The sequence below is a fragment of the Spinacia oleracea genome, chromosome 4 (assembly GCF_020520425.1).
Source record: "Spinacia oleracea cultivar Varoflay chromosome 4, BTI_SOV_V1, whole genome shotgun sequence".
In the NCBI taxonomy this organism is placed as follows: domain Eukaryota; kingdom Viridiplantae; phylum Streptophyta; class Magnoliopsida; order Caryophyllales; family Amaranthaceae; genus Spinacia; species Spinacia oleracea.
This window is the reverse complement of record NC_079490.1, coordinates 168,618,973-168,634,042: the sequence shown is the minus strand read 5'-3', so window position 1 is coordinate 168,634,042 and position 15,070 is coordinate 168,618,973. Positions and strand designations below refer to the sequence as shown.

At 35.8% G+C, this 15,070-nt stretch overlaps 3 protein-coding genes across 3 annotated transcripts; 1 reads left to right on the top strand and 2 right to left on the bottom strand.

Moving 5' to 3' along the window:
* The first annotated feature begins 779 nt into the window (after positions 1 to 779).
* LOC130472148 (uncharacterized) lies at positions 780 to 2,138 on the top strand. Its single transcript, XM_056842613.1, has one exon. The coding sequence runs from the start codon at positions 780 to 782 to the stop codon at positions 2,136 to 2,138; it is 1,359 nt and encodes a 452-aa protein (XP_056698591.1).
* A 569-nt stretch (positions 2,139 to 2,707) lies between these two features.
* LOC110784241 (uncharacterized) lies at positions 2,708 to 5,266 on the bottom strand. Its single transcript, XM_021988666.2, has 3 exons — positions 5,046 to 5,266; positions 3,357 to 3,400; positions 2,708 to 3,266 (listed from the first exon to the last, which is right to left on the bottom strand). The coding sequence occupies exons 1-3, from the start codon at positions 5,184 to 5,186 to the stop codon at positions 2,933 to 2,935; spliced, it is 519 nt and encodes a 172-aa protein (XP_021844358.1). The 5' UTR covers positions 5,187 to 5,266; the 3' UTR covers positions 2,708 to 2,932.
* A 967-nt stretch (positions 5,267 to 6,233) lies between these two features.
* LOC110784242 (uncharacterized) lies at positions 6,234 to 13,131 on the bottom strand. Its single transcript, XM_021988667.2, has 10 exons — positions 12,663 to 13,131; positions 11,280 to 11,345; positions 10,869 to 11,049; positions 10,489 to 10,685; positions 10,258 to 10,308; positions 10,083 to 10,174; positions 8,412 to 8,542; positions 8,179 to 8,273; positions 7,945 to 8,049; positions 6,234 to 6,544 (listed from the first exon to the last, which is right to left on the bottom strand). Exons 1-10 carry the CDS (start codon positions 13,017 to 13,019, stop codon positions 6,407 to 6,409), a joined length of 1,413 nt encoding a protein of 470 aa, XP_021844359.1. The 5' UTR covers positions 13,020 to 13,131; the 3' UTR covers positions 6,234 to 6,406.
* Positions 13,132 to 15,070: the final 1,939 nt, after the last annotated feature.

Here is a 15,070-nt window from a genome sequence, read left to right as displayed (position 1 = left end):
TCTATCATTAGATAGGTTTAAACTCAATCTGATTATTCGGTGGGTCGGGTTAGGGACGGTGCCGATCAAAAGTAGATCGGGTAATGAAAAGGTTAATTTTAACGGCTCAATAATGGGCTGGACTAGAAGATCTAAAAATTTGCAAGAAATCTAGAGTGTCAAGTGTCCCCTTACAAATATCTTTCCATTTTATTTTCTTTAAGTTTCATGTTCATTCCTTCTCCAATTTCATGTCTCTTCACCATCAAAAAAAAAAGTCCAAGCTCCTTCCTTCTCCAATTTCTTGTTCGTTCACTACCAAAAAAATTCATATCCCGTCAATCAACTCCAATATGTTTCATACCTCTTTATCTTTTAATTTTTCTACTAATTTCAAGTGATATACCAACTTATTATATTACTATCTTCATTGTTTTCTTAGTGAAACATGGAATTAATTACAGTTACTCTTATAATAATCTTACGATGAATTAAAAAACTAAACTCACCTAAAATATAACAAAAGTCGTACATGACACAGGGTCAATGCAAATATAAAATAAATAAATAAATAAATCTTTTTCTTTTTTTTCCCTCGAGAATTTTGTTTTGTTTTGTTTTGTGTTGGTTTCTTTCAAACAGTCAGTTAGGCAAGGCGACGAGCGATTCAACCCAAGGTTGAATGGTTAAATCATTATGCAATCTACCACCCTGCAAATGCGGCATTTCAACAGAATGTCACTTTGAACGATTTCTTCATTTGTTGTGATGTAATAGATGAAGAAGCTAGGAGGATTGAAATGCCGTTGCATGAGCCGTTGCAGGGTGGATTGAAATGCCGCATTTGCAGGGTGGTCAGAAGTAAGAAGCATAGTAAGCCGTTGCATGAGCCGTTGCAGGGTGGATTGAAATGCCGCATTTGCAGGGTGGTCAGAAGTAAGAAGCATAGTAAGCCGTTGCATGAGCCGTTGCAGGGTGGATTGAAATGCCGCATTTGCAGGGTGGTCAGAAGTAAGAAGCTTAGTAAGCCGTTGCATGAGCCGTTGCAGGGTGGATTGAAATGCCGCATTTGCAGGGTGGTCAGAAGTAAGAAGCTTAGTAAGCCGTTGCATGAGCCGTTGCAGGGTGGATTGAAATGCCGCATTTGCAGGGTGGTCAGAAGTAAGAAGCATAGTAAGCCGTTGCATGAGCCGTTGCAGGGTGGATTGAAATGCCGCATTTGCAGGGTGGTCAGAAGTAAGAAGCATAGTAAGCCGTTGCATGAGCCGTTGCAGGGTGGATTGAAATGCCGCATTTGCAGGGTGGTCAGAAGTAAGAAGCATAGTAAGCCGTTGCATGAGCCGTTGCAGGGTGGATTGAAATGCCGCATTTGCAGGGTGGTCAGAAGTAAGAAGCATAGTAAGCCGTTGCATGAGCCGTTGCAGGGTGGATTGAAATACCGCATTTGCAGGGTGGTCAGAAGTAAGAAGCATAGTAAGCCGTTGCATGAGCCGTTGCAGGGTGGATTGAAATGCCGCATTTGCAGGGTGGTCAGAAGTAAGAAGCATAGTAAGCCGTTGCATGAGCCGTTGCAGGGTGGATTGAAATGCCGCATTTGCAGGGTGGTCAGAAGTAAGAAGCTTAGTAAGCCGTTGCATGAGCCGTTGCAGGGTGGATTGAAATGCCGCATTTGCAGGGTGGTCAGAAGTAAGAAGCATAGTAAGCCGTTGCATGAGCCGTTGCAGGGTGGATTGAAATGCCGCATTTGCAGGGTGGTCAGAAGTAAGAAGCATAGTAAGCCGTTGCATGAGCCGTTGCAGGGTGGATTGAAATGCCGCATTTGCAGGGTGGTCAGAAGTAAGAAGCATAGTAAGCCGTTGCATGAGCCGTTGCAGGGTGGATTGAAATGCCGCATTTGCAGGGTGGTCAGAAGTAAGAAGCATAGTAAGCCGTTGCATGAGCCGTTGCAGGGTGGATTGAAATGCCGCATTTGCAGGGTGGTCAGAAGTAAGAAGCATAGTAAGCCGTTGCATGAGCCGTTGCAGGGTGGATTGAAATGCCGCATTTGCAGGGTGGTCAGAAGTAAGAAGCTTAGTAAGCCGTTGCATGAGCCGGTCAGTATAGCTTTATTTTCAGGAAACTTAAAGTTTTCATCTGGGTTTGGAATTGAAGAAGACTGAAACTATAAGGGGGATGTTGGTTGTTGAAACAACTAAGTGACCCACTTGAACGAGAGTGGATAATTAGGTTTCTGGTGGTGCCATTGTTTGCTTTGACTCTTTGAGGGATTGACAAAGATGGAGTTTGATGAAATATGGATCTTTGATTAGATCATACCATGATTTGGAAACACATACACTTGAAACGTATTAGAGATATACTTCCTCTGTTCTTTTTTAAATGACACATTTATTTAGGCATGTTTGCCAATTCATGATTTCAAACGAAACATCAAAACCAAACTATAAACTAGAAAATTCAGGTTAAGTGAAGAGAAGAAGGCCTAAACAGGGAACTATAGTAGCCCAGGCCATCTAAATGCAAACACTAATTTCACAAACACAAGTTGATATTTTCACACTATGAACAACTTATTTCAATTGTAGTGAAGTCCAATTGTTCACCCAATCAGGCAATCACCCTGGACTCATTGGACTTCACTTCAGCAACATTTCTGGGTGAGAGTTCATTCACCAAAATAACATGGATTAAAACAATCAAGAACTAAAGGAATCAAGATAACAGCATATCACACGCTAAAAAACGCCTAATGAAGAGAAATTTGATCATTCATCAAAGGACAACGAATAATCTCCCCCGTCTAACATAAACAACCTTTAAACTACCATGAAAACAATACAAACTAACTTAGTCTACCATAATCCTAAATAGAAACCAAAGCCCAACCAATCACAATACCTGAATGAGAGAAGAGAAGAGTAAAATACAACATCCCCATCCATGTCATCTCATCTCACTTCTTCTTTTTCTGCGGAGGCTGTTGCTTTTCATCATCATCATCATCTTCTTCTTCTTCCTCTTCTTCATCATTGTCGTCGTCATCATCGTCCTCGTCATCATCGTCGTCGTCATCACCGCTTCCCCCACCACCATTGGCCGCCGTATCATCCTCTGGATCTCCTTCATCGTCACTTGCATCTTCTTCTCCTGAAAAGTCTTCATCATCGTCGTCATCATCATCGCCAGCATCCTCATCATCTTCATCCTCATCGTCGTTGTCTGAGTCACTCGCATCCTTGGCCTCATCTTCAGTTTTCTTTACTTTGTAAACTTCAGACAGGGAAATCCTGCCAATTTGAGTAATCATACTACTGTGAGCTAATATTTCAGAAATATTTCCAAGAAAAGTGAAAGAAAACGGATATTAGTTGAGATACCATTTGTTCTTGAGAAGCTCATTGTCTGCAAGATGTTCAGCAGTCTGTAATGGTAAGGTAAGTAAAACAGGGGGATTAATCAGATCAAGGCAAAGACACCAGAACTAAAACAAAGAACCAGCAACCACAAGCACAAGCACAGCAGGTTGGACTATATATAGTACTCCGTGTAAAAAAGGAATTTTCTTTCACAAAATAAAGCTTAAGGAGTACAATATGTATGATGATTCGCTGAAGACATGATAAATAATCTAGACAAAAGCCTCAGAATACTCTGTAGAAATAGTCTATCATACATACTATAAAGCTTTAGAGCCATAAGCACCTTACAAAATCCAATTCTTAACTCAATCAATCAAAGAAAAATCTGAAAACAAAAGGAATGCAATAATCTCCCAACTCGTTTTCCTAACACAGAAACACTAACATAATTCACCATTCTTGCATAGCTCGAACAAAACAAATAATTCAAGCCAATAAGGACAACAAGGTAGAAACATGCTCGAACCTTATGCTTCTTAGAGCTGTACACCAACTCAAGTGACAAGGATCTCTCTACTCGAAAGTAAACTAAACCACAAAGGTCAATCAAGATCGCCCCACAATGAAAAAAGTAGCAAGAAGGTCAAAATGGACTCAATACACTACTCCTTAGTCAATATGAAAGAATAAATGCACTGAAAGAAAGTGAGTGTATGGCAGAAATCAAGCCTCCCCCCTTACACTCAATCCAAGTTCCAAACTTCCAACACCCCTTCTTTTTACATTCTCGCTTTTTCCCTATTCTCAGTTCTCACAACTTTTATTCTTCTAATTGTACCCTATCAATGCCCCTTAAGCAAATAACAAGTCAATCTTCCAGAATGTTCGAGTAACTACAAGTCCACAAAAGGCTTACTCCCTCACTCTTTCAAACAGTCATTTGTGTTATGTAGACTGAACACATAGAAAAAGTCGATCCCGATACACCAGAAAGTCCATTAAAGGGCGCCACCAGGTGTGCATTGCCAAATCACACCATCCAGTATATTCACCAACATCTCATCTTTACCAATGGATGTAATTAAACTGTTTAAATGTCTGTAAGCCTAAAATCACGGGCCAAATGGCAATATGACCAGAAAACACCATCATTTCCAACTTAGGACTGGAAATTTGGTAATAATACAACAAACCCATTTGGAGGAACATCAATCAAGATAGCTTAACAAAATCCATTTTCATGCTTAACAAATCATAATTAAGTAAAATTGAAACCAATTCCACAATGCCATTATTTAACAAAAATCCATGGAACCCAAAAACAGACCTCAATTCAGAATTTACAAAAACCTGATTGCAATTGCTTACTTAAAAATTAAAATACCCAGGAACAAAATAAAGGTCAAACAACTGATAATTATATTCATAACTAAACAAAGCATCAACATTTTCAACCCGAAAGTCAATTACTAAGTGTAAAAAACATGCAGAATATCAAAATTTTCTATAATTGAAACCATTCCCACAATGTCCTCAATCAACAAAAATCCATTAAACCCCCAAAATAGAACCCATTTCTGAAAATTAAAGGGAACCCTCTTGCAATTATTACCAAAAACAGTAACCCGTAACAAATTTACTTCAATACAAAAAACCCAAATTCTAGAAATTATGAGAGAAAAAATTGAAAAGGGTAGAGAAAATTACCAAAGAAAGGAGAAGAAATCTCTGGATAAAGGCAAGAGATTGAAGAGAAGCAAGAACAAGCTCAACCTTGAGAGATTCCAGTAAAGAGGAGATAGAAGCCTCCATTGAAGCAGAGCTAATGCTAAGCAACTGTGTTTCCATTGAAGTGGAGTTTAGGAGAGAGAATGTAGGAGACAGAAAGAGTGCGAGTGGTCAAAGGGAAAGAAAGTGAGACTAAGGAAGATTTAAGATTCAGGGAAAATGAGAGGTTTTAGGGTTTTAACATTATCTGGGCCGGGTCAACTAAAACTACAGTAATTGGCCAATCTCCATGTTTCCTTAATTACATATTTACATCTTTATCTTTTGGTTTCATCTTTATTTTGATATTTTAAAAATATTTTTATTTTCTTTGCGTTATCGCAAAATTCAACCTTATGATTAATTCGGATTCGCGAGTTTTGGGTAGATAGTTTCCAGTCCCCACCCAATTGTTGTTGCGGGGAATCGAACATGGGGTCCTCCCTACCAAGTTCAGCCTCAATCACCATTGAACCAACAGGCAATTGGTATATTTTAAAAATATTATTGATATTCATTCTAACAACTTTTTGCATACGTGTAACGTGTTCCTTTCCATAGAAGTGTTCACGCTCTTTTTGCACAGAGCTTCAACTGATAAGTGGTAATTTTATTATCAACTACTCGTTTTTAGGTCTGGAGGGCACTCCGAAACCTTACATAAAAATTTACGAGAAAAAAAAAACATAATTAGATCCTACTTTTATTAGAATAATTTGTTTAATTCATTACCATTTACTATATTTTGTTTGTAAAAGATAACATATAATACTTGTATAATATATAATGCTTGTATAGCATATCACGTTTAAATTTAGTTGTACTTCATTACATAACTTGAACATGGCTCTAAGCAGTTGAGTGTATTTAAACTAGGGTATCTAGACTTGTATCGAACTTGTTCATATGTTGTTTGCAAACAGGTTCATTTACACTCATGATTAAGTTCGAATTAAATAAGTCCAATAAAGTATCGTCTATTCCTTTTTTAAAATATGGACTTAAGTTTCAGATCAATGTAGATTACCAGCATAACCTACAAAGACAAGTCCCAGCCAAAAAAAAATCTAGAAAATTTATCAGCAAAATAGTAAAGATAAATAAGCTTATGAAAAATGGCATGTACTCTTATTGAAACATCAAAAATGTCATTAATCAAAGTAATTATTTTCCTGGGATCACAATCATAATGTTACAGTAATCCAATGACGATTTAATGTCACAGATATATTGTTCCAGTAATCCAATGACAATCTAATGAACCTCTGTATAGTTTTATGTATTTTCTAAACTATAGTACATCATAATAAACAAGCTTTAAATCCCTCTTCAAGTTCCTGGCTATCCAAGTTCTTTCCAATGAATACAATTTTGTTGATTCTCGACTCATCGGGTCCCCATGGTCGGTCTGGTGAACCTTGGAATATATCATGAACTCCCTGCACAAAGGAAGGAATTGATCACAGGGTTCTCATAGAAAACAGCAAAATGAGAAGATAACATCGTATAACTGAAGGTGGAATTGACATCATAGCCATTAATAAAATGCATAACTTGAACGAATCATTTGCAATAACTCTCAACGATTAGAGCAAACGGAAATTCAAATTTATAAGAACTTTGTAATGTATTCCACATCAACAAAATCAGCCATTACGGCGTTACATTGTTCACATTTCGTATAAACGCTGCAGCTACTCCATTTAAATCATGATCAACAATTTTTATGAATAATTGTGTTTGCTTACTTGGATTTAACAGAATTTTTTACTTGCATGGTTTTCAAGATTGCACAATCTCAATTGAACTATAATGCCAACTCCCATACTGGAAAACGGTGCAAGCCCGTTTCTCCCCAGAGAGGGAGTGACTCTATATCAGATTGGGAAGGAGAGAAATCAAAGAAGATTCTGTCAAAACTTGATTCTAGTGTTATTTTAAAGCAACTGCCTCACGCCGTAGAATTACTCGCAAAAAGTTTTTAATGATCTGGTAATAATGCCAAAATGTCATAAATTTACACAGTTCTTTTGACACTTGAAAAACAAGCATATGCTACAACAGAAAGGTGAAAATAGAAACTAAACCTCCAGTTCATGCAGATCTTTTAATTGGTAAAAATAGTGCTCAATATCAATATTGACAGAGTAATAATCCTGCTGAAAATCCTAAAGGCTAGAAACTTGAGAGAATAAATATAAAAAAAAATGGGATGGTCTAACCGTCTAAGAGCCTGAATAAAGATAAAAGCAGCGGTGAACGACAAAGGGGAGGACCAATAAAGAAAAAAAGAACCATATTGATAACAAATCAATTATTGTGGGAAGCTACACTTGGGGTGTTGCAGGAGCAATATAGAACTGTTACATACTAGGGTCCATACGGATGCATAAGGACTCGAGGGAAAAACACGTGATTCTTTTAAGACGTAAATTGGGGAAAAAAAATTAAGAATGGGCCGAGCTTAACAACGTTCAGATAGGGGTGAACACTAAAAAGGCATTTTGTAGGTACGCCCCAGGATCCAGATGTTTCAGAGAGGTCAAGGAGGATTCTCTGAAAAGCTTAACCAATTTGGCCTTCTTGGCAAGAGCTTCTTTCTACTGCTACATCTTATCTCACAACCAATTTCTCTGTAATAGTAGCGGACAGAATCTATTCAAACAAGTTAATATGTGATCATTGTTGCAAAATTTTGTATCCATTCTCAATTTTTTAATAATAAATTAGTATAGGTAAGCCTTTTGACAAAAGAACAGGGATTACTTTGCCATGAGCAGTGTTATTGACAGATGTAGGCATGTAGCCTTTCAAAAGACAGTGTGGAAGGGTTTCATACCTGAAATACAAATCTTTCATCCATACCATCAACAGACAAAAGACCTTTCATCCTGTATATGTCTTCACTTCTTTCCAGTAATAAAGTACCTAGCCACATGTTTGCCTGAAATTTATAACAGCAATCTTAGACAAACTCAAGAGTGAAATAAAATTGCAACCAGGATAGTACGTATAACATTACAACAAGAACATCAGCATAATGAGAGATAGTTGCTAAACCCACAAAACCAACCTTTTCTAGGTCTAGGCTCCCTTCACAAACAATGCTTACAGAAGAAACTCCAGGATCATGAGTATGATCATGTGCATGGTGATCATGATGATGTTCTGCAGTTATTGAAAAAAGCGCTTCATTAAGTTAAAGCACTGTAAAATCTCATTGATTTCATATTACCTGGAACTGGGGTCTGGGGATATTAGAAGCCTAAACAACAAAATAAAGGCAAAGAAGAAGTTAATATTTACCATGCTCGTGTTCATGCTTGTGTTCCTGGCCATGATCGTGGTCATGGTGATGATCATGGTCATGGTGGTGATCATGAGCATGGGTACCATGATCTTCTTTCGAAGTTTCTTCAGTAACTGCACTCTCTATCCTGTGAGTTATCCAACAAAAATCAGCTTCCAAAACCTAGAAAAATCATGTGATTCCAATTTCCAACAGAAATATTCTTATACCTTCTGGATCTTAGGGTTTATTCCCCTCATTTGATTTTTCCCTTCAATGAAACTTTTAAAGCATGATAGTTGAACATAAACCTTCTACTTCTTAGCCTAATGTTCTTTTTTTAAGGACATTTCATTCCACCTAAATATCCAAAATACTTAAGTACCTCACATAGATATCTCCTATCCTCTCTAACATAGAACACCACTACCCTTACTACCAATGCTACCAGCCACCTGCCATGAATCACTTTTATAAACCACACGACTGCCACCACTGGCTGCTTATAGCCACCCCTTACCAAGTAACTTACTTTTTGCAGGTTGTTTGATTCTAACTTGCTTTGGGCTGTTTGCATAAAGTAGAATGACCTGTTTTGGCACCTTTCATAAAGTACAAAGTTCTACTTCCAACAGTTTACTTAGCTTCCCCTCCCCCCCCCCCCCCCCCAGCTCAAAAAAAATGGATGTAAATATTCAACCCTCGTAAAGTCGTAATCCACCATCTATTAGGTTAAAATCACTAATGTGAATTGTGCGTAAAAAAGAAGAATTAACCCTAAAAATTGAGCGAGAGAACGATTATAGGAACTAGGAAGGAATCTTTAAATGCATGATGCATGTTGTTCCAAGTCAATGCCAGATAAAAGGATTTTGGTGACGTCAGAGGGTGTGATCAGCATGTTTTTTAGCATATTGGAATTTTTTTATTGAGAATTTGAAATTGGATCTAAATTAACTTCAATACCAAAAATATCCCAAGCTGACAGAAATAAATATCATGTCCAACTCCAATACTAACTGAAGTATATGACAAGTTGACTACTATATATATTTTAAAAGTTTATAATTACCATTAATCCCACTCTTTCCAAAACACATTCATGTAGCCAAGAAATGTATCACGATTGTTGAACTTCCTTTTCAAATACTTACCATTTAGTTTGTGATCCTACGGTTAGATTACTAGAAGTTTGTCAAAAGTAGAATGAAACAAAGGTACCAAATATCATGTTACCTTAAAGTTTGAATATGTCATTGTGATAATAAATTTACAATGCGTACACATAAGCCATAGCCATCTATTTGTGAGGTCTTCCTATCCCAAACGCATTTACTTTTCAAGAACTTGCTTGATTATATGAAACCGCACGTCTATAAAATCATCTAAAATCTCTAACAGGGTTCTCAATCCTCATAATATAGATGACCAGATGTTTCATTTTCATATCATACAAACACTTTTGACTAGAGAATCACCACAATTCATAGTTGATATTATATAGTACGGAGTAATGTATATCATTGAGCACCGAGAATATTAATATGAACTTTTAATAAAAATTGAAAATGTCAACTAAAGCATGCTATTTTTTTTCTTAACAATTTTTTTTGAGATTTCCTTGAATAGTTGCAAATTGAAAAGTTTTTCATCACATAATAAATATAAATTCAGGTTAGCAGCCTTACCTTTCTAAGTCAAAACCTCCAATGCCAAGAACATAATCTAGGTCCACATTTCCAAATCGTGCTTGCTTTAAATTAGCCATACGATTAATTTTCTGCACGAATCATGACACTCCCTTTAAAAGTTTGAAAATTAGAATAAAGACGAAGAACTTAATAAATTATAAAAGAGACCAACCCTTATTCGTTGTATTAAAGAATCAACAGCTGGCTCGTTGACAAGATCGATCTGTACAAAATTTCATAATTAGAAGAAATATTGAGATGGACAAGACAATTGCACACTTCAAATATTCGATATAACAAACAAAATACGGAAATAAAATTACGCGGACAAATCTGACATTCTATCAAATGCTCTATAGACATTCTCAGAGAACTAATTTATTTTTTAAAAAGACAACTATACCTTATTCACTATTATACGATCAGCGTAAGCAATTTGCTCTATAGCCTCATTTACAACTCCTTCGGGTTTAACCTCGTCCAAGTGTAATGCCGCATGTTTAGCATCAACTAAAGTGACAACACCATCTAACTTCACATCATTAAATATCACATCTTCCGCATAAAATGTTTGAATGATAGGAGCGGGATTTGCTAAGCCTGCAAATCAAAACACAATCATAAAACAAGAAAAGTATATTGAACTAGCCCATCATATTGCAAATTCGAAACAATCACTCGGCCTATGGGTACATTAGCTATATTCATTCATTCGGTATATCCCTTTATCCTTCCACCCACCAATTCCTTATGAACATTATTTTTTATATAAATTTAAAATACCTGTGGTCTCGATCACTATATGATCAAAATTCCCTTTCTTTTTAGCGACTAACTCCCCGATCATCCTCACTAGATCGCCCCGCACAGTGCAACATAAACATCCATTATTGAGCATAATAATGTCTTCAGCTCCAATAGCTTTAGAAGCAACCAAAGAACCATCAATGTCTACTTCACCATACTGCCATTCATAAGAATCAAAAGAGGGAAAGAGATCAAAACAGTCTCAATTACAAGAAATATTCTTGATATATAAAATTGAAGCTTCCTTTTAAAAAAAAATTGATGTTGGCATACATTAGACAATACTTACAGAAAATTAGAAAAATACTACTTCCACGAAAGATCTTGCAGGTTCAAATATTAAACATTATAGTACAACAATTTATAGTGAAAAGTTGAAAACCATACCTCGTTTTCAATTACTGCAATACGCTTCCCATGATCAGCATTCAATATATGGTTCAACAGTGTAGTCTGTCAAAAAGAATATGTAGATCAATTCACATAGGCACATAGAGAATCCATGAGATAAGAGCCAATCAAAATCATTATCTAGCTCAATGCTTCGTGTACCTTTTAAGAAGGTAAAACGTATAGCATGATACATGTACATTTGGTCAAAACTAAAGCTTGAACCAAAGTTTAAGTGTTCAATGGTACACCATCCACTATTCCTTTCCTATATGCAAACTCATAAGCCAAAGTTTGTAAACCTTGAACTATATGTGTTGATCAAAATCTTGAGAAAACTTCAAGAAACGGCATTTTCAAAGCCCAAATTGTACTCTACATTTTATAGAATATAAAAGGCCAGGGATTGTTGCTGAAGGCCACCAAACATTGAGCATGAGAATACAAATCATGGATAAAAGTTACATTCCACTTATATGAACAAAAACAAAATTAAGGAACCAACAACTTGATGGAAGTATAAAAGACTGATCACTAAGGCATAAATTCTACAGTAAATTCATACGAGTACAATATATGTTGAGACAATCAAAAGACCAACATAAAAAGTAACTCCAAATCTAATTCCATTCACAAAAACAGTAGTCTAACACTCTAACCATAAGACTGGTGTATGATAAGCATAATTAAGCATTTTACTGACATGGGGTGCCTTTAAATTTAAAGGGCGAAGGGGAGACTTCCATTTAACATATGGGGTGCCTTTTAATTTTATTGGGATACTATTTAGTATTTACCATTTTAAACTATAACTTGCAAAATTCAAAACCACAGCTTACACCAATGCTGTCACATAAGTAATTAGTTGAGGAATTCCATTTTGAAAAAAAGTAATTAGTTGAGAGCTTAACTTTTCCCAGAGTAGGCAATACTTCAATAAATTAGCAAATTGAAACTATCTAGTAAGGAGTATATGAATTAAACTTAACCAATTCTTTTTTTTTTTATGCAAGCAACCTAACCAATTCAATTAGCAAATTAAGCAACTTGAAACTAACTAGTATGGTATATATGAATTTAACCTTAACCAATTCAATAAGCGAATAAGAAATTGAAACTTACTAGTACAGAGTATATGAAATTAAACTTAAACAATTCAATTAGCAAAGCAAGCAAATTGAAACTAACCAGTACAAAGTATTAAGCAATTCGATTAGAAAAGTAAAGCAAATTGAAACTAACTAGTACAAAGAATAACCAATTCAGTTAGCAAATTGAAACTAACGAGTACTACTACACATGAATATGAAATTTAACCAATTCAATTAGCAAAATAAGCAAACGAACTAATTCAAATAGCAAAATAACCAATTCAATTACCTTTCCGGAGCCCAAAAAGCCGGTAATAATAGTAGCAGGAATTCGGTCATCCGGAGGAATTTTGGTAACAATATCATCAGTGCTCTCCTCAGCAGCCGGCGCCGTCGACGAAGCTGCGACGGAAAAACTGCGGAGCTTCCGACAAAATCTCGGCAATTTGGAGGAGAGAGAAAGAGATGGAGATTGTTGGCGAAGATGGAAGGAGATAGAATTTGCGGTGGTAGAGTGGTAAGGTTTATTATGGTGAAAAGGGTGAAGAGAAAATTGAGGTTTGCGAAGAGGGTGGAAAGTACGTCTGGTAGCTAGGGTTATGAAGGTTGAAGCTTTAGCTATGTCGATTGAGAGGTACGACGCCATTGTTGATAGAAAAGCTTGGTGACTGTTAAAATTGGGGATAAAATTAGCCTTTTGTGCAGGAGACACGAATGAAAGGATTTTTATGGTTTTTCAGGGTTGATAACTATCTAGTCAATGGAGGTGGACATTTTTGTACCTTCAATAACTAGAGTTACCGGACGGATCTTACTCCATGTACGAGTAACTTTTGTGTGAGACCGCCGACCGCCTCGTTGGCAGTCTTGTTAGCAGTTTCGTTGGTAGTCATGTTGGCGCATGTGCTGATATCATGCTGACATTAGTATGTTATTTTTTTTATTATTTTTTTTTTTGAAAAAAGTTTTGAATTTTTTTTTTCCAATTTTATTTTTTATTTTTTTTCCAGGCTTAACTAATTGGATTTCAAGGCTTAACTAATTGGATTTCGTGCTAAAAAAAAAAAATCGATTCGAATGTTTTTTAGATACTAACTAAACTAGTGTAAAACATAACTAAAAGTAATAAAATCATAACTAATTCAATAACAAAATAGTTAAGGTATAAAAATAAATAGTTAAACTTATGAGTCGAATAGTTATTAATTTTAAACAAACTTATTATTAACTAAAACTCATAAAAGCTTAACTAACTGATTTCGTTACATAACTAATTAGTTTCGTTGCTTAACTAATTGAATCTCAAACTTAACTAATTAGTTCCAGTGGTTAACTTAATTAAATCCAGTGCATAACTAATTGCTTCCAGTGTTTCACTAATTGGTTTCAGTGCTTCATTAATTGGTTGCATTGTTTAACTAATATGTTACATTACTTAACTTATTTATTACATCGCTTAACTAATTGGTTCTGGAGCTTAACTTATTAGTTTCATTTTTAACTAATTGATTCAATTGCATAACTAATTATTTTCAATGCTTAATATTTTGTATCTTAACTAAAACTTTGAAATTCGTTATCTGAAACTCAAAAATACCTAACTAAAACTCAAAAAATCTTAACTAAAACAAAAAAAATCGTAACTTAAACTGGTAAAATCAAAACTAAAACTCGAAAAATCATAACTAGAGCCCTTAATGGAAAGTCAAAAATACGTAACTAAAACTCAAAAAACCTTACCTAAAACCAAAAAAATCGTGACTAAAACTTAAATATTCATAACTAAAACATAGAAAATCAGTCCAGCAATTCCACTAAGAAGACCATTATTTCAGAGTTATAACTAAAACTAAAACATAATTATTTTTAACTAAATACAAAAAATGTGTAACTAAAATATTACAATTCTTAACTAAAACTAAAATCTGCAGTCTGCAATGATTCTATCGCAAGAGACCTAATTATTCCTCAAATCTTCACCAGCGGTAGCGAAGGCCTCCAATATCACCGCCATCGAATACTCCGCCTCCTCGTCCTTGACCTCCACTCATCTCCAACGAAGAAGCCTCGCCTACGCATACGTAACCAAACAATCAAATTAAATCAAAACACAAAATCAAAACCCAAATCAAACCACAAAACATATTCGATTAACATTTGAAAGATCAAACAAAATTGAAATCAAAGCAAAGCAAAACGGTTTTATTCAAACCTAAATCAACTAGATCTGGCCTTCACCGACGGAATAAGCGCATTCAATTCGATTTGTTTCTCAAATAGAGCGGCACAAGGCCTAAAAAATAAAAAACCTAAATCGATTGAAAAAATCAATCGAACGTCGATGAGAAATCCAAGTCAGGATTTCGAAAATCAAAAATCTAAATACATGAGGAAGAATGGAGGAGAGATGAAGAAAATAGGCGGAAGAATTACCTTAACCACCAGACAACCATTAACGCAACCACGAACTCCTCGCGCAACCATAAACTCGGCAACGACGACGCTAAAATTGTTCAATTCGTTGGCGTTGATCGCGACGGAGATTCTCTCTCTCTTGCCTCCGACAACCGTCGTTATTTTCTTCCAGAATTAGGTCTGGAGAGGAGAGAAAGGAGAAGAGTGTTTAAGAGAGAGAAAGGAGGCCGAGTTGAGGGGAGGGGAAAAAATGAATTAGGGTTTGTAATTTTGTAAAGGAGA